Here is a 23,962-nt window from a genome sequence, read left to right on the forward strand (position 1 = left end):
GCTCCTATTACGTAGCTCGACTGCTCCTGTCTGCGCAGCTCGACTGCTCCTATTACGAAGCTCGACTGCTCCTGTCTGCGCCCTGCATCAGCAGCAGGGAGGGTGGTAACGTCATAAAACGGATGAGTGAGTCAGTGTCGGGCCCAGGCCCAGCTCATGGTTACAGAAGCGCCCCTCCCCCCCGGGGCAGAGGCAGGCTGTAAAGCACACCAGGCTATTAATTAATTAAGGACCCTGCAGGGCCAGCTCCCGCCATTGTGGAGCAGCAGGCTGCGCCGGCGGCTGCTCCCTTGGTCTGTCCAGTGGGTGGACAGCAGGATGGCGGCGTGTCCGCGGCAGCTGCTGCTGTGCTGCTGCTGCTGGGGAGTCCTTCTGCTGCCTCGCTGCTGCGTCGTCTCCCAGATCCCTGATCCTGAGGTAGGACGGTCTGCTGCTGTCGCCGCCGCCGCCGCTTGACTTTGCCCTGACACCGTAGCCACAGATCAAGAGTCAGGTCCCCCGACTGGGACTCCAGGCTCAGAGCCACGGTGTTCTACTGTGTTGCTGAGCAGAGTTCTACTGAGGCTTCACCTGAGCAGCTGCTCACCTGACTCAGTGTAGCGGTTCAAGCTCATCCCTGTGTGTCACCAGGTTGCGTGTCGTACGTACGTCTCTTCCGCATGTGTTTATTCCTCCATTTCACCCTGATCCTCCTGGAAATATCAAGCGGCGTAGATAGAATTGTGGGCACCATTGACTTGACTCCTCTATGTTGCCACCAATAACGTGGCCCCGCTCTGTGTGTGTGTGAGCCACGCTGCAGACTGGAGCCTCTCCTCTTCACGGACTTCACCTCCATCCACAGTGAGTCACAGGTGAAACACAGGCCAGACCTTTAGTGGAGGGTCTGTTGCTTATGTTTCAAAGTTAAACGCCATTCTTCAAATAATATTTTGAGGGAATGGCGCTGACTCTTTCCGCATGTACTTCCTGGATAAACGATCATCCCAGCAGCGCGGCTGATTTGGTGAAGAGGCGCATGCAGCTCTGGAGCCACAGGCCTGGACTCCAACATTGTCGGTCACTTGAATGCAGCACGGTGAGGAAGTGGACCGTGCTGCAGCCTCACAGAGCAAAGGCTCCTGACGGTTGTAGGTTCCGCCTCAAGCTGAAGCTGTGTCTTTTCCTCCAGACACTCTGCTTTCTTCCCACGGCTCAAACTATCAGGCCGCTCAGCTGCTGACTCCTAACTCTCCGCGAGTGTGAGTCAGACTGTATGGGGAGGTGGGTGGAGTGAAGGAGTCAAGGGGAGCAGTTCAGAGGAGGTCCAACTCAAGGCCCAGGGGCCAAATCTGGCCTGCCAAGTCATGCGATCTGGACCGCTGGACACACTTCCTTCTAAACGCAGGGTTCACTCGGTTTGGCCCGACTCTGATCGAGCACGCCCCATTTAAAGGGCCAAGGGTCACAGAGACACCGCGAGTGAAGAAGGAGCGTCCTTCGGTTCTTCAGCCCACTGGAGTCGGACGATTTGAGATTGTGAAACCTTGACCCAGAGGAGGAGACGGGAACTGAGCGGCAGCTGGAAGAAACTCAGTGTCGACGTCACTGTGCCGCCTGTCTGTTCCACCAAAATGAAAGTTGGAGGCTTACAGCGGCTAATCCCATCACATGACGCTCCCCTCCCGCCAGAAGACTGGGCGCTCATAATCACTTTAAGCCAGAGTTGTTGTCGAGGAACCTTCCTAAAGATGCTCATTAAGACAGCTGCGACTGTTACGTAACCAGAGATGGCTGCTGCCCCGACAACAGAGAGCCTGCTGTCGCCTCACGCTCAGCACTGCCTCTGCCTCAACCCAACGCAGCCCCCGGCCAGAGCTGGCACAAGCCGGGGGGGGGAGCTGGTTTGTTTGGCAACCCCTGACACTCCGATTTCCTCCCACAAACCTGGCGATCGTCTGTCTTGTGATGTTGTTTATTCACTCTCTCGTTCCCGACACAATGTTAATAAGCGATCAGCCTGGGAGGCGTGTGTGGGGGCGGGGGGGTTTATATCGGGGTGAGGATGATGATGATGAGCTTCATTTAGCCGTGACAAGATGTGAGGATTAGAAGAGCAGGTCTGCGTCTGCACATGATCAGAATAATCTGCTTCCTTCACACTGTTTTCATCGGACCTTCATTTGAAAGAGACTTGTTTCGTCGCCTTGTTTTGGGCCGACCACACTCTGTGGGTGGTCCAGGTCCTGCCCAGGTGGCGGCAGGAGAGAGAGAGAGAGTGGAAGTAGCTTCAGCCTCAGAAAGGAAGCGTCCTGGACTGAAAGACTGGTGTCCAGCAGAAGATCTCAGAGTGGGTGACCTCTCAACTACGGCTCAGCGTCAGAGTGCAGAGGTCGCCTCTGGGGTCTGGCGCCTTATTCGGGTGCCGGAGGCAAGTGGAGGGGAGCGTTTCCACCTGGCAACAGATGAGCTGTCAGAGCCTGGATTCTTCATCTGATCAGGTGCCACTCACCCATCAGCCCAAGCCTCCCTCCTCTCATGACATTTGAGCCTAAAGTCGACAAAATGATCGGCGCTGACGTCATCCACGTTGGCGGGAAGAGTGCGGCGCTAACCATGACTGGCAGGTGGTCAATAGTGGAGCGCATTGATCCCAGACAATCTCATTTGTGTGTGTGTCGGCGCTTTCAGAGGCCTTTCTTCTGTGCGACACCATCGATCCCATGGAAGCTGATTTGGAGGACGACGGGTGGGAGGAGCGATGCCGTCGCTCGTACTATTGACACCTGATGAAGCCCTCTGCTGGCTGTGGACCGCCGAGGTCATGTGACCTGATGGAGTTTGGAAACAGAACCAAGCGCAGAGTCGGATCAAAGGAGCGCCGACTCACTGTGACCTGGAGCAGCCTGGGAACTGTGGAGCAGCGGATCAGGTCTCTCAGACTCCCAATGAGGACGTCGTTCCTTGGTTTCTGAGGGAAAAAGAAGAAGGTTCATTTTTGCTGAGTCACCTGAAGTCAGTGCTGAGTCAGCTCTGAACATCGAAGCTTTATTGATTCTGTTCGACTGACAGAACAGATTCTACGTTTAAGGAAAAAGAGAACTTGACGTTCCATCGTCCGATCGTGTGTTGATCTTCATTTTTCCATCTGAAGGGATTTATGGGGCATCAGCTCAGTGCCCACACATCATCATGGGATGTGAACGCGTGACCTTTGCTCCCTGATCAATGTGGGGACCCAGTTAACTTGGGAATTCGCTGGGTCATCAATGAGAACAATAACAAGGGTGTAATTGACGCCGCGCCTTCTCTCCCCAGCTCCTTCCCACCGAGCCGCCCAAGAAGCCCGACCCGGTCACCTCAGAAACCGTGGTCTTCTGGGGACTGAGGTTATGGCAGGTCATCGGGATATTCGCTGTTTTCGCTCTGGCCGTAGGTGAGTGTCGGCTGCAGTCTACTTCCTGCCGAACCCAGAACTTCGGCTGGTTGGGCAGCAGCGCCTCAGGTGACATCAAACTTGAAGTTGTATTGGGACGGAGGCACTGCTGAGGAAGTCATGTGGCCCGTCAAGCCTCCTTCTGTCCCGCCTGTGATTCCTCTCTCGCCCCTGTCTCTCCCGCAGTCATCACCCTCTGTTGCATCTTCAAGTGCCGGATTCCTCGAACGAAGAAGGAGATCGAGGCGCGTCACGCTCAGCGGCAGGCGGCGAAGAAGTACGCCAACACGCTGGAGACGGTTCCTCCTCTGAACGAGCTGACCGAGATCCCGGGCTGTGAGTACTGTTCACCCCTCCATCTCTTCACCCCTTCATCTCGTCCTCCAGACAGACGTAGGACCGTCACCACCGTCCCTCCTCAGAGTGTCATGATGTCGACTTGTCGACTTCCCTCTGCTTTTATGGACTTGTTTAGTGGTCATATTTCTCTTACATTGACTCGATGTATTGACTTGGTTTCTGACCGTGGTGGGTGGGTCGGACTGGCTCTCCAGTCAGTATTTCAAGGCAGCAGGGGACAGTTTGTGTCTCTGAAGCACCAGAGCAGTGGGTCCCGGGGGAGAAGTCCCCGATCCCGTTGAGTCCAAGTGACAAGTTTTGGCCCCGTTTCTGACAAGCACTCGGTGTGTGTGTTCCTGTGCACACGAGGCTGCAGTGACTCGGGAGAGTGCTCCTCGTCCTCCTTCCTCAACAGGGTTTTGACCCACAGAGAACTGGGCCCAAAATTCTAGAGCCACAACTGGACCTCTGTAGTTTGGACGTTTGGCGACAGTGTCTGGTGTCTCCCACACTACAGAGCGCCGGGCGCAGTTCACACGCCAAGCCTGTGTGTGGCGCTGTCGTGAGCTATCTGGACACCTGTGTTTCCTCTCCATCTCATGGCTCCATGAAACTGTCCCTGCTGTGTCTCTCCACACGCGGCTTCAGACGCGGTCCTGCCTCTGACCTCCCTGCTCCTAACTCCTCTCTCCTCCCTCTCTCCCTCTCTCTGTGCGTGTCTTCCTTCTCTTTCTCCAGCCTCTTTCCAGACGGTCTCAGAGCAGGTCCAAACTCAGAGCGACGCTCAGCCGTCAGCGGTGGTGGAGGAGGTGGGGGGCGCGCTGTCTGAGACCGGCTGACTTCTGTGCCACTTGCCTTCCCTTTCATCCCGTCCAAGACGATAATCTGAGTCTCAGATTATCACCCTCGCTCCCTGCCGGCCAGAAATAACCTCCTGTTTATAAGTGCTTGAGCAAGTATTAAACCGCCAGACTGAAGTCCAGTGCCACTCTTGCGTTTAACCACACAAATCCAGAGGAAATGCAACGGTTTGCTGCGTCATGCCGTTCCTCACTGGGCCACCGGGGGCCAAAGCTTGGCTTTGATGTGTCCTCGATAGCAAGTCCATGATGGATGTTAGATATCTGAGTGTTGTGCTACACGCACAGGTGCCACCGACCGGCTACTTTCAAGAAGGAATTCAAAGGTTCAGGAAACCGAGCTGCCATTGAAGTGCCGGAGCATCCAGGCCTGTCTCAGTTCTCAGCCTAACACGCGTCACGTGTGCGTGTAGTGGGTCCCAATCGTGTCTCCTGAGACTGAGGGCCCTCGCCGTCCATCACGTGAAAGGATCCCTTCAAACCGAGGCTCCGGAGCTGGACAGATCCGCAGCAGCGTTACGTAAAAACAATGGCACGACAGGGAGTTATGAGTTAGTGAGGAGGGCGGCTCTTCCGTGTGTTTACTTTCTCCTCGTGTCACAGGTCAGTGACCTGAAGGGTCGGCCGTGTCTGACAGCACAGCAGCAATGAGTGTGTTGTTGTTTCATCTTAACAATGGGCTAGCGCCCAGGCTAACGTTAGCGTCGACAGAGATAAAAGCCAGCTTTGGCTCCGCCCCTTATTTCTCCGTTGGTTCACCAAACCAATTAAGACCAGCGCCGATGCAGAGGTGGCAGGCTCCAACACTGGCTACACAGGACACCAAACACGGCATGGCAGCCAATGGCGCGTGGCGTGAGTAAAGCATGAATCACCTCTCACCAAGCGCCAGTGTTGAGGGGGAGAAACGGCTTCAGGCTTGAGGCCAGAAATCTCCTGCAGCTAAGTGACTCGGTCCCGTCCGACGCCTTCACTGTCGTGGTCACTCGGCATCATATCCAGGGAAATGGAACCGTCGAGTTCAAAGACGTGTCGTTCTAGTTCCACACAAAAGTCATCCAAGACAACTGTGCTAGTTTTGCCTCATGTGTGACCTGTGCTGGCCTCAGTAAACACTGCCTGCCTCTCTTGATTCTGTCTGAATTCTGGCTCGCAACGCAACACACCCAGATCACAGCTGGATCAAGTCCTCACACACGCTATGTGCCTCCGCACTGGATCCAGGACGGAGCCGCCAGATGGGTATCGGGCGTGGATCTGGAGCGGGACTCATACTTGGCCCACATGTGGCCCAGAGTAGATCCAGCGAACATCTCTCCATGCTCTGAGTGGTGCCAGGTCTGGGGCCGGACAGGTGAAGACCTTCAGCGTCGCTCTCTGATGTGGCCGTCATCCTCCACCTGATCTGACAGATACGGATGGGTGTTGACTGGAAAGCTGTGGTTTCACAGGGAGAAGAACATTTGTCTCATGAGTCTCACTGAGATGAGACGGACAGGGACGTGCAGAAGGTCACATGACCGCCCAGAGGCAGTAACCAGCCAGGGTTCGAGGGTGTGACGGCGACACCCTGAAGGGCCAGAGTGCTTCCTGCTGCAGCACTGAAACGGCCCACTAGGGGGCGGAGAAATGTCACTCATTTGGAAGGTGGTCACGGCGGCTTGACTTGATGTGCGCTGATGAGTGTTACGGCCCAGCGAATCGCTGGAGTCACGAGCGGCCGAGGCCCGTGCTGCCATGCATGAACCGCCATAATGAGTGATGCAGATGTAAATATGCATCTGTTGGTGAGTGTCATGTCGCGTGGCGGGAGCGACGGCATGTGCACGTCATTTGTGGAAGCTGGGTGGAGACTTGGCTGCCTCTGGTGAAACGTGCCGATGAGGAGGACGGGCCAGTCTGCAGTCCTGACCACGCCACCGAGCTGCTCCCCCGGGGCCCCGCTGTTGCTTGTTCCCATCTGTCATCTGAGCTCCACAGCAGGTCTTCCCACCCAGGCTCTTGTCAAAAGAGGATGCGTTGGTGTTGGAGGATGAAGGTGGTGAGACGCTGGTGTGGACGAGACGGAGCTGCTACATGTCGGGTGGGACAAAGGCTGGTCGTAATGAGGCTCCAGTGTGCTCATCCGTGGGACAGAAGGATGATGTGTCCCAGGAGAGTTGCCCGGTGTCGACCCACGACCTCCTCTGTGGCAGGGAGACGTGGGCTGCTCAGCAGTTATCCCAGTGGGGAACACTGATTTCCTCTCAGTAGCCTGTGCATGGCTCAACCTGACACCTGCAGACCATTGATCCGCCTGCGTGTGTGAGCGTGGGCGAACCTGTGGCTGTGCTGGGTCACCGAGCTCACCACCCGCTGCTGGTCTCTCTTCCTCCTCAGAACCAGCAGAACCATGAAGGCCTCACATATCCAGGGCGGCTGCTTTTCAAACGGGGTTCAGCTTCCACAGCTTCTGCGAGGACCGTCAAGCGAATCATTCTGTGGCAGTGAATTCCTTGTTTCGCCAGAGCTAGCATGGCTGGCGCGGGACCCCCTGCCTCCGTCCTCGGGAGGCGCTGCTGGCAGCCAGCCGCTCATTAGAGCCGGGTGGACGTCACACCAGAGACCAGCGGGTAGAAGCTGGCACCGCTCTGAGCCGCTCTTCATCTCCAGCCCATGGAGCCAGATCTCACTGTGCCGATACTTTTAAGAGCATTTTTGAAATCAAACATATATATTTTTCAATTCAGTATGATTTCGCTCCTTTTCATGTCGAGCTAAATTTTTTTTTTTTTTATTTGAGCTCACTTGAACTTGATTCTGTCTTTTTGCATCCATTTCTCCATTATTCCAATTGCAGTTTCACTGATTCAAAAGGACAAGATTAGTCCTTTTCCCCGTTGTGTCCTTCTGTTTCCTCACTTGATGAAGACAGAAGTCGAGCATCTGCCGCCCCTGGTGATCCAGTGGGATCTCACTGGCCACCCAGCTTCAGCTGTGCGTGGAGAGAATCATGGACGGGACTCCTCCTCGCTCCGTAGCCAAGTCTCAGTGAAGGTCAGCATTGCTCCTCAGGGGCCCATCACGGGGCCCAGCATCCGTGTGGGCTTCACTTCTTCTCCGGCTGTGTCGGGAGCTGACCGAGTGCTGACTGGTTGGGAGAGTCAGAGCTCAGTGTTGCAGCCACTGCAGCTCCCCCTCAGCTGGGGGTCACCTTCGCTTGCTGGTCTCCTCCCCCTCAGGCCGTGAGCTGGACAAACGCGCCGGACTGCGGCGGCGTCTCGCGTGTAAATGCCACAGAAACTCACGGCGCCCTCAGGAATTGTTGGGAGTTTATCTGAGCTGAGCCGCTGACATTTTGTGCGGCGTGAAGGTCGGGGACTTGTGCTGGTGGAGTGTTCCACTGTGGCTCATGTTCGGCTCCCTGTGAGAACAAACCCGGCTGTGAGAGGAAACCTGTGTTTTGTGGCGACAGGACTGCCAGTCCGATAGATGTGCACCCCTAATATGCAGTCCCAGAGGTCCAGTTTCACCGGGTCGACCTCCATCTCTGGAGCAGGCCAGCAGAGCCGGACTCCTCCGGACCCCTCGCTCTGACCAGATGAAAGGATGAGTATGAAGATGGAGGCAGGGACGTCACGACCGGAGGGATGCCGGAGGCCTTGAGATCCATCGACAGGTGATTACCGCCTCATTAATGGCTGCAAGGAACCGCGGATCGAAGGGGATGAAAGAGACGACAGATGAGGACCAGCTTTTTGCTGGTGGCTTTCAGAGGGGATCGATGAATGGACTCGGGCGTGTATAGGTCCTTTCATCACGACTGGTGAATGAGCGGCAGCGGTGAGCTGAAGGACGACGGGTGGACGATGGAGCTCGTCCTTGACACTCGTCCACCGTCACATGACGGCGGAGGCAGCTGCGCCGCTCCAGTGCAGCGGGGGACCTTTCTCCTGACGGGTGTGGAGCTCTGCCGCTTGGTTTCCAGCGTGAAATGGCGCGGAATGACGGCGAGACGTGCTCCTGAAATACCCTGCAGGATCAGTGGGCGACTGTTGACTTGTGCTCCTGCAGCTTCAGTGAGTGGTGAAGACTGACAGGGCTTTGCTGAGAGCATTGATCGCAGCGGAGCGTTGTTGACAACAGGATGCTGGTCACTTCTGGAGCTGCTGACCTCACTGGGATCCCAACCCACAGTGATGAGGGTTCGGTGTGGTTAGCCTCTTGGATGAGTCCAAACCAAAGTCTGGAGAGTCGGGTTGTGAAAAAGGGTGGCAAAGGTGTTGCAGGCGGGACCCTCCAGCTTTGAGGCAAAAACTTTTTTTGAGACTCGCCCTCTGCTGAGACGACTCCCTGCTTCCCACACCACGACCATGTTGTTCAGGGCTTAGCAGAAGAGCATCAGAGCTGCTGGATGTGCTTGACAGTTTCAGTGAGACCTTTGAGTCTTGGCCTGGAGTCAGTCTCTGAGTGACACCTCCATAACAATCCTGCCGCATCCTGATGAGGTCCAAACAGGGGAGGAGGAGGCTCATTGGAGTAACTGAAAAAGCTTGGCTGCTGCGACTTGGACAGCAAGCTGTGGTCCTGGGGAGGCGGCCTTGATAGCAATCTTGGGCGTGGTGGCTCGGACTGGAAATCGGGGTTCTGGGTCTCGGAAGGGACTCCTGACGGGTCTGGCTTGGACGGCGTTCTGGAAAGTACCTTGGTAGCCTGACCGGAAACCACTTTGGAGTCTGCTGTGTCGGTGAGAGACCTGAGGAAGAGCACCGCTATCCATTGCCCAGAGAGAGCACGGTGAGTCCAACCCGGGCCTGAGCCACCAGAAGAGAACGAGGGGTCTTGGGACATGTAGGACAAGTCCCAAGAACATGGGCAGCCACACCACAGTACAAGCATAGGCCCTGAGCTAACCTGTATTGACGCACTTCAGGGGAGAGACGGGTTCTATTAAACTACATGGGTTTCACAGGTTCAGATGAGAGTCCAGGGGAAGAGCACTGCTGCTTCTTGTGCCGAGAAAGAGAAATGACACCGATCTGAGTAGTCGTCACAGGAGGAGAGCGAGGGTTCTTTGGACGTACTCAGACGTACTTCTCAGGAAGTGACCAGCTGCACCACAGTATAGACAAAGGCCGCGAGTTGACGTACTTCTGGTGTTAGTCTCGTCCTCCCCACCTGCATGGGTTCAGGGAGATCTCCTGGAGGCTCAGGAACAGGAAGAACAGCAGGTTTATGGAGGTCTATCGGAGGTTCAGGTGGGGAGAACGGGACTGGAAACACCAAATGTGAAGTGGACCGTCTCCGCAGGGAAAGCTCTCTCATGCGGTTGTCTCTGCGGACAGACAGTAAGATTAGTTCCTCCAGGGAGTTAGGCTCATCACGGAGGGAGAGTTGGTCTTGGATGACGCTAGCCAAGCCATTACAGAAGGCGGACATGAGAGCAGGCTCCTTCCAGCCAGCCTCAGCCGCTGCTATACGGAACACTCAGAGATACTGAGATACAGAATACTCAGAGACTCAGAGACGGATTCATTTGGCGAGTCTTGAGAAATATTAATCAAGCGCTGGGTCCGTTTTTAAACGGAGCATCAAAAACTCACCGCATTTCCAAGGAGAAGTCCTTGAAACTCTGGAGGAGCGGACAGTCGGACTCCCATAGGGAAACGGCCCACTGGCTGGTTAATGCAGGAAGCCATTTTGGCTCGATCCGTCTGGAAGTGGGACGGCTGAAAATCAAAAACCAGAACCAGAAAAAAATTTTTTTGCAAAAGCCTGGCTTACCCGAATAAACCTCCGGCGTGGGGATGGTCGGTTCGCGCCAGGCGGCTGCAGGACTGCTGGATCAGCCGCAGAGCCCGCTGTTGAAGCTGGTGTGGAGGCGCCAGGTTCAACGGCAGGTACAGGTAGATGGTCAAGGACGGAAGAGACGCGCTGCAGCTGCTCTCTCGAGAGTAGAGATCCTGGAGCCCTGAAAGCCCTCTGCAAATCTGCAACCACTGCTGGGTCAGAATTTGACTAGATGGTTCTGTCGTAATAGTCTAAGAAGTGACCCAGCCAGCAATCTGGAGCTTGTGAGGTGATGTCCACAGGAGCTGATGACGGGATGAGATCCAGCTGCGCTGCCATGAAGCTGGATGGGACAAAGGAAAAGGAAACTACAGGGGGTTAACAAAATAAAAGCACACAAAACACACAACGAATAAGAGCACAGAGTGCAGAACGTGACATAAATGAATTAAAAAAAAGGTTTTTACTCATTTAAAATTGTAATATACAGATGTGTGTAGGTGTATAGTCATCATTTTGACAGAGAAGAAAAGTGGAATTATTATTTAAATCACTGACAAATCAAGATAGATAGATAGATAGATGATAGATAGATAGATAGATAGATAGATAGATGATAGATAGATAGATAGATGATAGATAGATAGATAGATGATAGATAGATAGATAGATGGTAGATAGATAGATAGGTAGATAGATGGATGATGGATGGATGGATGATAGATAGATAGATAGATAGGTGGATAGATAGATAGATAGAGAGAGAGATAGCTAGATATATAGAGAGATAGATAGATCTTCCCATCCCATCTTCCTTTAACAGCAGCACTCTGCAGTGGAGGAGAGGTTTTCTGTTTCCCACCTCTCCGTCAAAAACAAGGCCATTAAGCGAATAAACAGAGCGCGCTGATTGCAACAATGGAGACAGATGTGGCTTCATTACGTGCGGCCTACTTCACACACCGGGTCGATTCCCGGCCCAATTATGAGTGATGCCTTTCACCTGTGTCCCCCTGCAGCTGCCAAAGCCGAGGAGCAGGAGGAGGTGACCACCGTGGCGGGGAAGGTGGACGGAGAGAAGAAGAGCAAGGAGGGCAAGAAGGAGGGCAGAGGTGCCGGCAAAGAAGGGAAAGGAGAGGAGAAGGAGGCAGCCGGGAAGAAGAAGGGCGAGAAGGGCGAGAAGGCGGCGGCCAGCGGCGAGGGGAAGGGACGGAAGCCTGCGGAGAAAGGAGGCGCGAAGAAGGCGGCTAAATAACTGTGACTCACACACACTGCCCCAGAGCAGCCCTTTCTAGGTCGCCAGGGTTATAAGAAGAGACGGACGCAGAGGTGGAGGTGTACACCCAACACTGTTTATTCACAACGGACCAGACGGACAACAGACACGAAGAAGTGGCGCCACTGCTCCACACTCTGGCGGCAGATCAATGAATGAATCCACGAGAGGCGTCGGACGGTGGTCAGTGTGACCAACAGCAGGCGGCGCCTCCAGCTCTTACACGGCTCAGATGACAACAACAGACAACAGCAGTGGAGGGGCCCGGGACCCCGCCGCAGGTCACCTCCCTGGACAGCCCTCCTGCCACGGGTCTGCAGGGGACACCCTGGACAGCCGTCCGGCCCAACCACACTCGCCTGCACCATGTGACTCCCGGGGCCTATGAGTTCCATTTTTTTTATTTATAAAACATATAAAACAGCTCTTCATTGTCTTTCATGAGAAGCTACGAAGGAGCAGACACTTTTCCAGATATGGTGTAAACAAACAAACATCAAAGCACGGAAGGGTCCCCTGGTGTTGCTGTGACGTCATCCACACTGCACCACGCGTTGAAGGACACACTGATCTGCTCCACGGAACTCACCAACAGAAAATCAAGAATCTGTACAGTTGTTTGCACTCACGATGTCACTAAGCTGCTCGGAAGTCACCCAGGATACGGTGACCATGGTGCTAGGAACGTCAGGAACGCCCTCCGCCCAGCTGCAGGGCAGGTCGTGGGGGCAGCACTTGGAGGTCAGAGGCCCAGACTTCTCTCCTCAGAAGGTGCTTCTGGGGGCCGACAGAGGTTACTCCAGCATGTTGTGTTCTAATCTGAGTCCCGTCCAGATGGCTGAGCTGCTCAGGCTCCGCCCCCTGCTACCAATGTTTGGCTTCAGACTCAAACTTCCCACCTTTCAGTCCACAAAATAACATGGTACATTTCAACCTAAAACACCGTCCGGGCTTCATGAGCCAGTTTGGGGCGACACGAGGGCAAAATGACTTGCTGGTGACCTCCATCATGGAGGATCAAGTCTGTCAGTGTGTCAGCACAGCACTGCAGCAGAGGGATATTTACATGTTTCGGACACATTATATACATTAGCTCAGAACTCTTGTAAACATTGTGACTCGTATTTACACGGTAGAGCAGCAGCACGCTGGATCCATTTGCTATGAAGCAAAGGGGTTTGGTTGGCAACAAACATTTGCCAAAACAAACAGTTCGGTGTGACGCCGATCACGTCGTCTACCTGAGTCCCGTCCCTTTCACATCGCAGAGGATGGGTGGTGGGAACCGCACCCCGAGGCCCGGGGACGTGACCCCAGCGCCACGCGGCGTAAGGCTGCTCCGCCGGCCGCTCGCTCGCTCGCCAGCACAAGTGGCAGTGGACAGCTGCAGTCTGTGTCTTTTGTTATCCACACATTCGCTGCAGCAGAGGGGGCGCCACCAGAGGGGGCGCTGAGCGCCGAGCAACTCGCGCATCCATCAGAGCTGGACATGAAAAAGCCATGTCGGACAAAAGTCCTTCATGAACTGTGGTGTGACGCATGAATGGAAGCTTCCGTTGGGAAACACTGGCAGAACTTTCAGAGAAGAAGTGACATGCGTGACTTCTGTGGAAGAAATGTAGGACTTTCAGTTGCTGACTTTTATCCAAATAAAAAGATACGAAAAAATAAATTAATAAAAAGGCTGCTTAGTCACAGATAATCCATGACTTAAGTGCTAAAAAATAACTTGAAAATAAGTTCAGAGGAATAAGCAACATGCAACCAGCTGTATATATCATATAATATAATACATTATATCCTCACAAATATTGTGTTTTATTACTTTAGACAATTTTTCTCCTGGAACGGTACAACTCATATTTATTATTTATATTCTTTTGAATTATAAACAGCAGAATGATTAAATTATTATTTACACATTTCTTGTCACAGAAAGGCCGGAATTTGTCTTGTTTAAAAACATGGCGTCACTTTTTCATTTCCAGCTCCGGATGCTCCTGAACGGAACCAGAGGATGCGCCGCACCAGGTCACATGACTCATCGTCGTCCTCCGACAGTGTTGGCAGCGCCGGCATCCTTCATGCAGACCAGCGGGTCACATGACCGTCTCACGCTCCTCCTCCACCACCGGTGACGGTTTCTCGTCCTCCCCGGGTCGGATCGGAGCGGGCTGCTGCTCCTCCGGCACCGGAAGCTCCTGAGCCGTCGACGGCGCCGAGTTTTCCGACACGGACCCGTTCTTCACGTAGCCGGGAAGGTTCCGGTGGCCGTTGACCGGCACCGGGCCCAACCTGGTGGTCAGGTGGAGGGACAGCGCGCCCCTGGCGGTCACGTTGGTGACGCTGGTGTGCGACACCATGGGGCCGTAGCTGTAGGTGTTGCTGCCGCTGCGAGCTTTCCTCTTGAAGTCCAGCGCCAGGGTCCGGCGGTTCCAGGACTTCTTGATCTCAGCCTGCACCTGCACCGGGAACACAGCGGGTCGGACGGGTTCTGGAGGGACTGAGGCGGAGCTTCTTACCTCTCCGTTGCAAAAGCAGTAAATGATGGCGACGAGGAAACCCTGCAGAGGAGGGAGGAAATCAGAGTTGCTTGATGGACAGAAGGTGAACAGTAAAAATGAACAGAGCAAAAAAAAATCCACGAAACGGAAAGCTCCAGCAGCTTCACCTGGAAGGAGTTGAAGAGCATCTCGTAGTGCATCTGGATCTGCCAGGGAATCCCGGACACTTCCGTGTACGGCATGGCGTTAAATATGATGTAGTGCACGCCGAACAGCGGCATCAGCACCAGCGTGGACTTGAGCAGTTTCCTGAGGAGAGGACAGGCGTGAAGCGCGAGGACAGGGGGCGGAGCCACGGACGGACTCACCGGTACTGCTGCCGCGTGTCGCACCTCCCGGCGTTGGTCTCGCGCAGTTTAGTGGCCAGAACTCGGATGATGTTGAGGAACAAGATGAAATTGACCTGCAGAGACAGAGGCGGGGGGGCGGTGAGGACAGGTGCGGCGCCATCCTGGAGCCCGCGGCGGCACTCACCACCACCGCCGTCAGGATGGGCACCTGGTAGATCCACTTCAAGTTCCCGGCACTTAAGTCCCAGCACCTGTGGAGCAGCAGCGAGCAGGGATGAGCCGCAGCCCAGGGGTCGCAGCGACACCTGCACCGGTGCCGCCCACAGGCAACCCTCCAACGCCAGTCAGGATCAAAAACCACTGAGCTCAGAAACCAGCCACGTCAATACTGAAGGAGGCGCGGAGGGGAAAGTAAGGAAGTGAAGACTGTGGACAGGTGGGAGGGACAGGACAGCGACGCTGGCTGGCGAGCTGAGCGCGCGCCTCCCTGGGTGAGCTGTGCCTCCACCTCCTCAGCTCAAGCTATAGCTAGCAGCTAGCGCGCAGCGCGGTGCGTCAGGTGGAACGTCACCGATGCGGCGTCATGTTGTTCAGCGCACCAGGTCGCGTGAGCAGCCTGGTGTTAGAGCGACAGGGAGCGCTTCACTTACTCTGTGTCGGCGAAGGTGGCCCGGACCGTGGCCCACACCGTCACGAACATGGCCGGCACACCTGGGAAAGGCAGAGCAGAGGTGAGCGTGGTGAGGCCTGGCGCCGCGCTGACGGAGGAGGCGCTGCACCTCACAGCATCCACATTGTATGCGCTGTGCCTGGGCAGGGATCACGCACAGTGTGTACAATGCAGGAGCTGGAAAGCCCACGATCGTCCGCTGCTCAGGCCTGGCTCTACTTCCTGTCAGGCCAGAAGACGGAGTCTGACTGGAACCTACATTGTGCTACAGCGAAGAGGAAAACAGGCCTCACCACTTCATTATGTTTGGCAACATAACCAACAGTGAAAACATGATAAAAGGCACTGTGACAAGAACAGGCAAAGGGCCACACTTGGCCCCTGAGCTGCACGTCGGGTCTGGCCCCATCACTCAGGGGCCAAAACTTTCAGCCTCTCAGTCGGGGCCCAACGAAACTGCATTTCTTCAGCTCCTTTCACAGCAAATAGAGAGTCTCATTTCAGTGTGACTCACTGACACGTCCCCCGCGGGGGCCAGATTTGGCCCCTAGGCCTTTGGTTCTATCCCAGCTGCCCGGGGTGAGAGGCGCATCACAGCTCCAGACTGTTCAGATTCAGTCTCTGTACGACTGTGGGAGGAAAGCGGAGTGACAGCAGGACACCCTTAGATGCAGCAGGGTTTCATCCCGTCCTCACATGACGCTGAGGCTCCGGCAGCAGGGCCGAGAGGTGGCGGTGTCAAGCTCCAGCTCCAGTGACAGGAGACGCGGCTTCACACCCACCACCTGCTATTGTTAGCAGGACAATGTGGGGATGGTTGCTCATCATCTCATCATGCACTCGTCCTCCGTGACAGTCTCCCACCCTCAACCTCCCCCTCAGAGACACGCGTCCTGGATGTGACCCCACGACGAGTGACATTCTGAGCCCAAGTCACCTGCAGTGGCTGGGCACCGTGACTCAGACCGCCACGCCTCAGCTGCAGCGCTGAAGTCCACCTGAAGATGGAGCACTGACCCCCCAACGCTCAGGAACAAGCAGCCGTCTGGGTGGAACTCCATCGCACCCTCCACCCCAGTCTTCAGATTTAAAGCAGAAATGAGCAGCACAAGTCTCACTTCTGATCCAGTCTGAACCAGAGTCCAGCTCTTGTGATGGAGGGGAACCTGCTGACCGCTCCCTCCCCTGCTGCGGTCACAACCTGAGGTGCCAACAAGCTGCACAGCTGGAGCCCAGGGAGCCGACTGCAGTCCACCGGGCCAGTTTTCACGGGGCCCGGTCGGGAACTAACCCGGGCACCGGTTACTAACGTATGGGGTGCAGTGGGATCTGAGCGACTCAGGAGCTTTGTCATATGAGCACAGAGCAAGGCGACAGCACACTCACCCCATCCGATCAGAGTAAATCCCCAAAGGTACTTCCTGTCGGAGAAGAAGGTCATGAAGATGAGGCTGTGCAGGTACAGGCCCTCCACCAGGATCCAGTAGTAATTGGTGGCCAGGAAGTACATGAACAAGGTCACGGCGGCTTTGCAGCCGATCTGCGGGAGACAAGCCACAGTCAGTGAGCGAGCGAGCGAGCGAGGAGGAGCACTGGAGATCAGCAGCCACAGGCTGGAGGACTTTGATCGAGCTTCACGGCTGGGGTTTGCTGTTCACAGTGTGACCCCCGATGACCTTCAGGACACGGCCCAGTCCTCGCTGCGTGTTTCTGAGAAACCAGACGGGAGAGACAGGTCTGCGTCGACTCCCACTTCACACCTATCTGCTGGAGATCTGCTTCAAATGGTTCCATCGCACGGAACAACAGAGCCCTTCACTCGGCGGCTCAGGGAAGCTCCCGTCACGTGGACTGACTACGAGAGCGCCTGTGCTCATGACGTGGAGAGACGAAGCATTAAACCTCCTTCATTCAGGCACGTTTTTATAGTCCTCTTCAAGGAGGAAAGCAATCTTGCAGCAACTATTCTGTCAGAAGGTCGACTGAAAAGCTTTTCATTCCATGTGAGACCTTTCATTTGGAGGGGCTCTGGCAGACGTGAGGAACCAGCGCTCTCACTCTCAACAGCCCTGAAAACTCGGCCTGCTTCAGATGGAGAATTTATTTCATGGTGTAGAAGCCTTTCTACTTGCTTCCCTGCAGAGCATTTCGCACACATGAGCTGCAGGATGCAAACTTCACCTGGCAGACTGAAGGAGCCTCCACAGCAGCGGCGAGCGAGAAGTGCTGGTGATGATGATCCACGTTTCCTGAAGTGCTTCACTTCAGTTTTCTGTTCCAATATTATCTTCATATTTTCTTCAAGCCGTTGCTCATGTTACCAAGGCAACAGCTGAGAGAGCTTGGAAGTTGGGGATCACGTCTGCAGCGATGAAGCCGTCCAGATAACAAGCACCTGACAAAATGATTCTCATATTGTCAGAGATGTCGCTGGGTCATGCTCAACCCGCAGCGTTCACTGGACTGAAGTGGGTCCACATTAACAGGACAGGTCATGGATGGTGTGGTGGTGGCCGATCTTCTCAAAGCAGATCGATGCCAGAGAAAGAGACCTCCACGCTTTATGGCGGATCGGAGCATCAACCAGGGTTTGTATTTGCAGTGTTTGTAGCGAAACTAAAGTGCTGCCCTCTGCTGGCGTCCCGCTCCTTCCCCCGATGCCCCCCAACTCCAGTCTCCCCCTCACAGACGGAACTCACAAACTGAGTCTTGTTGGCGGGCGGCGCCTCGGTGATGGACTTCAGGTCCTCCACGGTGACCCGCTCCATGTCCTCCAGCGCAGAGCCGGAGTAGAGCACCACGTCCTTGACGAAGATGCTGATGGCCCGCAGCATGTAGGACACGAACAGGTGCATGTGGATGTAGTTCCTGGTGCAGTGGAGGCGTCTGAGGAGAGAGGCAGGTTTGAGGGGTCAGCTGTGGACTTGGAGCTCAGGAGGCTGAGACCACGAGCAGCGCAGCAGAAGATGACATGAGGATGAACCACAGAGTCAGAGTCAACATCGGCCCGTTTGGGCCACACAGACACGGGCCGACACGTTGTTGACAATGATTTTGAGTCACATTTGCGCCCTGAAAAATCCTTCGCTTTCTTATTTTCGACATTGTTTTTTGCTTTTCTGTGTGGGGTTCAGGGATCTGGTGCAGCCATGGAGAACTCGAGCCAGTTGACCTGAACTCGCAGAGGTTCTTTGGTTGCTAACTAGGCACATTGGAGTCTGGGCCACGGTGGGCGCGGAGCAGGAGAGGAAGTGACTCACCGGAAGTATCCTAAAATGATGACCGCCACCATGAGGGAGCCCAGGGAGACGGAGTAGCCCACCGTGTAGATGAGGTACAGCCGGTGAAAGACCTCCTGCGGGGACACACACACACACAGGTGGAAAGGTTACAGAGCACAGCCGCCGTCCGTCTCCAGCAGGGGGCACCGGAGGCAGAGACTGGCTCTGATCCTTCACTTCATCTCTTCCTGTTTCACGTCAGTCTTGAGAAAAGGCTCCGGCAGCAGCTCCCGCTCAGTGCCAGGTCTTCACCCGTGTGGAGACGAGTCATCGCCTCAGATGAGCAACGCTGAGCTGCCGTCACTGCTCCAACACGTGTCAGTCACCGGAAGAAGAGACGGCGCTGTGAAGCCTCCTGCAGTGTGATCTTCTCAGCTATCAGAGCGTGCGACGGTCAGAGACCTCCCCTCATGCGCCTGACGTGAACAGTCCCAGCAGCTCACCAGCATCTGACATCTGAGGAGGCGGCAGCCATGAAACGGAGCTCACGTCCTTCACAGCCCGCAGAAGACCAGGGAGGCACCAGGCCCACCACTCACCCTGACCTCCATCTGAGCTTAGAAAGGCCACTGAGTCCTACTGTGTGAGTGTGTGTGTTCCTGTGTGGACCAGTCTTGGACAAGACTCTGATCTTATGAGGACATTCTGCCTTGTGCGGACATTTTGTTTGGAGGCTGACAACGTCAGAAACAACAGGGTCACTATAACTGGGTTCCAGTCTGGTTCAGAGTCCTGCTTCAGCCGAGCCACGTGGTTTGGAGGGTTAGGTTCAGGGGGAGAGGCTGGGGAAAGGGCGCTGGCCAGGAGAGGTCCAAGCCTCAATTTGAGGATTAAAACATCAAAATAATGGTTATGTTTCGGGGGCAAGGCTGGGGAAAGGGCCCTGGCCATGAGAGGTGGGCACCGGGACAGCGATACAAGCGCGTGTGTGTGTGTGTGAGCCTACCTTCTCGTGGCTCTGGTTGTAGTGGTACAGGAACTTGGCACACTCGCTGTAGTTGGCCCAGGTCTTGTTGGTGGCCGGGCTCAGCTCCCAGCTGCCGTTGCCGTCGCAGCGACGGTAGGCCAGGCCTGGAGGTGAGGACAGCAAGGCTGCTTCACACATATCAGTCCTGACAGGCGCCTGCACGGCCGCGACCCCTCACCTTTATGGTTGAAGTCATAGATGTACTCGGGACACGGCGCAGACACCAGCTCCCCGGGAGGCCCCTCCGGCCAGCACACGATGCCGTCCCACTCCGGTGAGCAGGTCCCTTCTGCAGAGACCACAGGAGCCACGTCACTCTTCACCCCCTCCAAACCCGCGGCTCTCTCACCCGCAGCCGGCTGATAAGGCGCTCGCCGCAGGAGCGGCAGGTTGACCGCGGGACTGAATAATCACACATGGATGTCCTTGTAGACGTGCGACACACACTCTGAGCCGGCGGCCGGCGTGGCTCGGGGAAATGGCACAAGTGTGAGTGCAGTCAGTGCCTTGCTTAAGGGCAGCTGGCCTCTGCTAAAAAGGTCAACAGGACAGCGTCGGAAGACAGATGTGACTCACAAACGTGATTCTGCCACAACCAACCAGTCGAGGCGTCATGTCCGCACTTTACTCCGTCTGTTTTTATTCTTGTATTTCTGGTGCACCAGGAGCTCTGGGCTTTCACAGCCATGTTTGCTGGGCCCGTCACCTCCTGTAGATGGCGATAGAGAACACTCTGGCAGACAGAGGGCTGCCCTCTGGCTCCTTCCACGGCGGTAAGGCAGGCTTGCCACGCTGAGCCTCTGCTGAGGCGCCTCAGGCGGAGAGCATCCAGCTGAAGCCCCATGCAGTTGCATCATTACGTCCCCTCCCAGGAGGCTCGGGGCGACTCACGTCAGGCTCCAACGAGTCAGATCCATGAACCAGATACTGAGCTGGAAGATCCGTGACGCTGTCTGACTCCAGTTGCACCCCAGAGAGTGACGGGGCCACCGTCTTCAAGGTCAGGGCAGATGACGATGACAAAAGATGGTGCCGCTTCTGCTGCCAGACTCATGAGTGGACAACGGGGGGAGGATCTTGTCGCTCGCTCGGTGGAAGCCATGCTGGGAGCATGCTCAGCAGGAGACACTGAAGCCGCCCAAACGTTCCAACACATCGGCAGTGGGACGGTAGATCACCGCTCTTCCTGCAGGGACTGGATCACTGCCACTGACCCTGCACTTCCCAGAAGAGTGCGCCGGCTCCGGTCCAGGCTCAAGTCATCTCCAGAGTGCTGGACTTCCCTCCGGCCGTCTGGTCCAAGGTCTCCCACAAGACTCCCTTCCCTGGCTTCCAGACGCGGCCCACATCCGAACCAAGACTTCACCCAAACCAGCAGATCCAGTCGCGTCCGGTTCCCGCCTGCCCCTCTTCTCTGTCCTGAGTCCAGAACAACGACGCCACTTCCCCTTTGACGTGCGGACAGCAGTTCTTCGTGACTTCAGCTGAGGTTAAGAACTTTCCTAAGTTCCTGTTGCCCAGTGTTTCCAGTCAAACGCATGTGCCGGACTGAGGTGAAGGCGAACCGAGTCGGACGTGGCACAGATCAGACAGTGGGATCAGAGAGCTGGGAGCCCAATGGTGACGGATGGTGCAGTGGAAGCAGGTAGGAGAGCGGAGCCTGTCGTCTCCTCGTGCTCCTCCAGACGCTCTCGGAGGGCAACACAAGTTCTCAGTGTTTCCCCTGCTGCTGTGAAACCCAGCGAGCTACTGACACTGCACTCACTTTCTATTTTTAGCTCCGGGACGGCGGCCTGCGACCGGGCAGGATGGCGTCTATATTTAGGTAAGAAGGTGCAGGTTTGAGAGCAGCGGCTCCGGCGCGCCATTGTCGGCAGAGTCCTGCGCCGCAGCTCTGTGATGGTGGGAGCAAAAGCCCGCTCCCCACATATTCCTGGCCAAGGCCTCCCTTCTGGTTTGGCATTTATATAGTACTATTGAAAACATCTGCCGGGCCTCGACCACTAATAAGCAGCTGCGGATAAAAGTGGGACTTTGCAGTCGATCTAGCATTCGCTGGTTCCTGTAATCAAACGTGCGGAGCGGAGCCTGACACCATGACGACATGCTTTTTATTTGCTTGTCACTTGCAGGAGAAAATGAAAGAGCAGACTGAGTGGAGCGGACGGAGGGAGAGGGTTCTGCCGGGACTCTCACATGGGACCACCTACAGCCTGAGAACAGCCCCCCCCCCCCGTCCTTTCTGCATTTCTCTTTTCCGGATTCAACTTTCACAACGATGGCTGATGTTATTCTAAGGCCAGGCCCGAGCTATTTTCACACTGCGAGGTCTGGGGCTTTGAAGCCACATCCCTCTGCATTCAAACCTCAGCGTCTCAGCAGCGTAATGGAGACTTTAGGCAAATACGCGTTTTAAGCTCCGAGTGGGAATAAAAAGAAGCGAAACTGAGGTTTCTCATGCTTACGCACGGAACATAAGTGCTCCAAGAACCTCAAGTCTGGGAACCAGGGAGGTGAAATGAAATCTGCTCCCAGTGTAGTTCAGACCAAATGATGGTCCATAAGTGGCACACTGTGACGGTGTTCCGCTGCGTCTCAGAGGTCAGGCCTCAGGTCAGGAAGCCTTGCCAGCTGAGACCATTAGAGACTCTCACCATGTCCTGATGGGGCACGGAGGGCCGAAGCTGCTGTAGCGTGAGCCGGTCCTCAGAGACTCTCATCCTCTTGTTCTGAGTTTGAGAAAACTCATCACAGCTGCTTGGATCCTGTTCTGTCAGGGGCTGTTGACCCTGAGGATTGTGTCTCAGCTGGCCAGAATCCAATGTTCCCCCTGCTGTGCAGCCGCGCACCTCCGCGCTGCAGCCCATCTCCTTTTTTTTCTCTTTGTGCAAAAGAGCTGGGTTATGACCTACAACGAAGCACGTCTCAAAGAAGTTGACATCAGCTGTGTGACACGGGTCCGAACCCATTTACAACTATCAGATTGACCACAGGAACCACAGGTGAGAGGAGGAACCACAGGTGAGAGGAACAAACACAGGTGAGAGGAGGAACCACAAGTGAGAGGAGGAACCACAAGTGAGAGGAGGAACCACAGGTGAGAGGAGGAACCACAGGTGAGAGGAAGAAACACAGGTGAGAGGAGGAACCACAGGTGAGAGGAGGAACCACAGGTGAGAGGAAGAAACACAGGTGAGAGGAGGAACCACAAGTGAGAGGAGGAACCACAGGTGAGAGGAGGAACCACAGGTGAGAGGAAGAAACACAGGTGAGAGGAAGAACCACAGGTGAGAGGAGGAACCACAGGTGAGAGGAAGAAACACAGGTGAGAGGAGGAACCACAGGTGAGAGGAGGAACCACAGGTGAGAGGAAGAAACACAGGTGAGAGGAGGAACCACAGGTGAGAGGAGGAACCACAGGTGAGAGGAGGAACCACAGGTGAGAGGAAGAAACACAGGTGAGAGGAAGAACCACAGGTGAGAGGAGGAACCACAGGTGAGAGGAAGAAACACAGGTGAGAGGAGGAACCACAGGTGAGAGGAAGAAACACAGGTGAGAGGAGGAACCACAGGTGAGAGGAAGAAACACAGGTGAGAAGATAAACCACAGGTGAGAGGTTTGGACCCGAGCTTCTCTGCTTCTGCACACTGTAGATGCGTCGTAGTTGAGAGGTATGGAGTTGAGATGAAGAGGTCTGTGTGACGTCGTCCCTGACGGTTCCAGCTGAAGACGCTGTGACGCTCTCTTGACTCAAGGTCACGCCGCGAGGAAGATGATATACCAGGGACAGCATCAACAAGGTCTTCCCGACACCAGCGGAATCCAATCCAGGCGACCAGCAGAATGAAAACACTTCTACGGCTCAATAGCAAACACATTGCGAGCTGTCCTGACTTCCCTCCAAGGACAACAGCCGAGGCCTCACCCAGAGTGGGACCTCTAGTGGTGCCGAGGAGAGTGGCAGGTGGATCAGCCCGCTCCAGAGTGGGCCTCCTCTCTGTGACCTGAGAGCTGTTTACTCCCTGCACTCTGCCGTCGGAGCTGAGCCGAGCATCAGAACTCATTTGTGATTGGGACATAATCCTTCTGCTGTTATGCGACGGCAGAGACTGGTGAGCGTGACACCGAGCTCTTCACGACAGCACGGATTACTGCTCATGGTCAGGGGAGCAGCACTCCCATAGCTCTGCTCCACATCAGCATCCACAGCTAAAGGAGGAGCATCGGGTTACGTAACGTCTTACACAAGCTCCAGTTTGGCGCCTGTTATCCTCCCTAGTCGTCCAAACTCAAGGCCATTCATCCAAACCCCCGTGATGCCGTGGGACTGAGGCCCTCTGGGCTCCAGCTCTGGATGCAAACATTTGCTAATGATGTGTTTGGTACGACAGAGGACGGGCTTCAGCCGCCGCAAGTCACCGGGCACCGGAGCAACTCCATCCTCTCGGTTTGGCTTCGACATCCCAAATATTCCTCCGAACAATCGAGACAATCATGACGGCGACCACAAAATGAGGGTCTCAGAGCCCG

The 23,962-nt window shown here is 55.3% G+C and overlaps 2 protein-coding genes across 7 annotated transcripts in view; one reads left to right on the top strand and one right to left on the bottom strand.

The window, feature by feature from the left end:
• Positions 1 to 142: 142 nt before the first annotated feature.
• On the top strand, positions 143 to 12,284 carry tmie (transmembrane inner ear). 4 transcript variants are annotated; one of them, XM_053882336.1, is made up of 5 exons: positions 143 to 417; positions 3,298 to 3,415; positions 3,602 to 3,751; positions 4,493 to 4,563; positions 11,403 to 11,564. In XM_053882336.1, the coding sequence occupies exons 1-5, from the start codon at positions 319 to 321 to the stop codon at positions 11,430 to 11,432; spliced, it is 468 nt and encodes a 155-aa protein (XP_053738311.1). In that variant the 5' UTR covers positions 143 to 318; the 3' UTR covers positions 11,433 to 11,564. The 4 variants fall into 4 exon arrangements, with proteins under 4 accessions (XP_053738311.1, XP_053738308.1, XP_053738309.1 ...); XM_053882334.1 differs by lacking the exon at positions 143 to 417 and adding an exon at positions 2,081 to 3,209 and having other exon boundaries at positions 11,403 to 12,284; XM_053882335.1 differs by lacking the exon at positions 143 to 417 and adding an exon at positions 2,081 to 2,911 and having other exon boundaries at positions 11,403 to 12,284.
• Positions 11,741 to 23,962, bottom strand: part of pth1r (parathyroid hormone 1 receptor) — a 42,475-nt gene continuing 30,253 nt past the window's right edge. For all 3 annotated transcript variants that reach the window (XM_053882332.1, XM_053882331.1, XM_053882330.1), the window contains 11 exons: positions 19,610 to 19,720; positions 19,411 to 19,535; positions 18,444 to 18,538; positions 17,883 to 18,069; positions 16,570 to 16,723; positions 15,164 to 15,224; positions 14,698 to 14,764; positions 14,532 to 14,626; positions 14,331 to 14,472; positions 14,182 to 14,223; positions 11,741 to 14,121 (listed from right to left, as the gene is read on the bottom strand). In XM_053882332.1, the coding sequence (XP_053738307.1) occupies positions 13,759 to 14,121; positions 14,182 to 14,223; positions 14,331 to 14,472; positions 14,532 to 14,626; positions 14,698 to 14,764; positions 15,164 to 15,224; positions 16,570 to 16,723; positions 17,883 to 18,069; positions 18,444 to 18,538; positions 19,411 to 19,535; positions 19,610 to 19,720 (1,442 nt within the window). In that variant the 3' untranslated portion in view covers positions 11,741 to 13,758. The remainder of the gene's footprint in view (positions 14,122 to 14,181; positions 14,224 to 14,330; positions 14,473 to 14,531; positions 14,627 to 14,697; positions 14,765 to 15,163; positions 15,225 to 16,569; positions 16,724 to 17,882; positions 18,070 to 18,443; positions 18,539 to 19,410; positions 19,536 to 19,609; positions 19,721 to 23,962) is intronic.

This window comes from Synchiropus splendidus, chromosome 13 (assembly GCF_027744825.2).
Source record: "Synchiropus splendidus isolate RoL2022-P1 chromosome 13, RoL_Sspl_1.0, whole genome shotgun sequence".
Lineage (NCBI taxonomy): Eukaryota > Metazoa > Chordata > Actinopteri > Syngnathiformes > Callionymidae > Synchiropus > Synchiropus splendidus.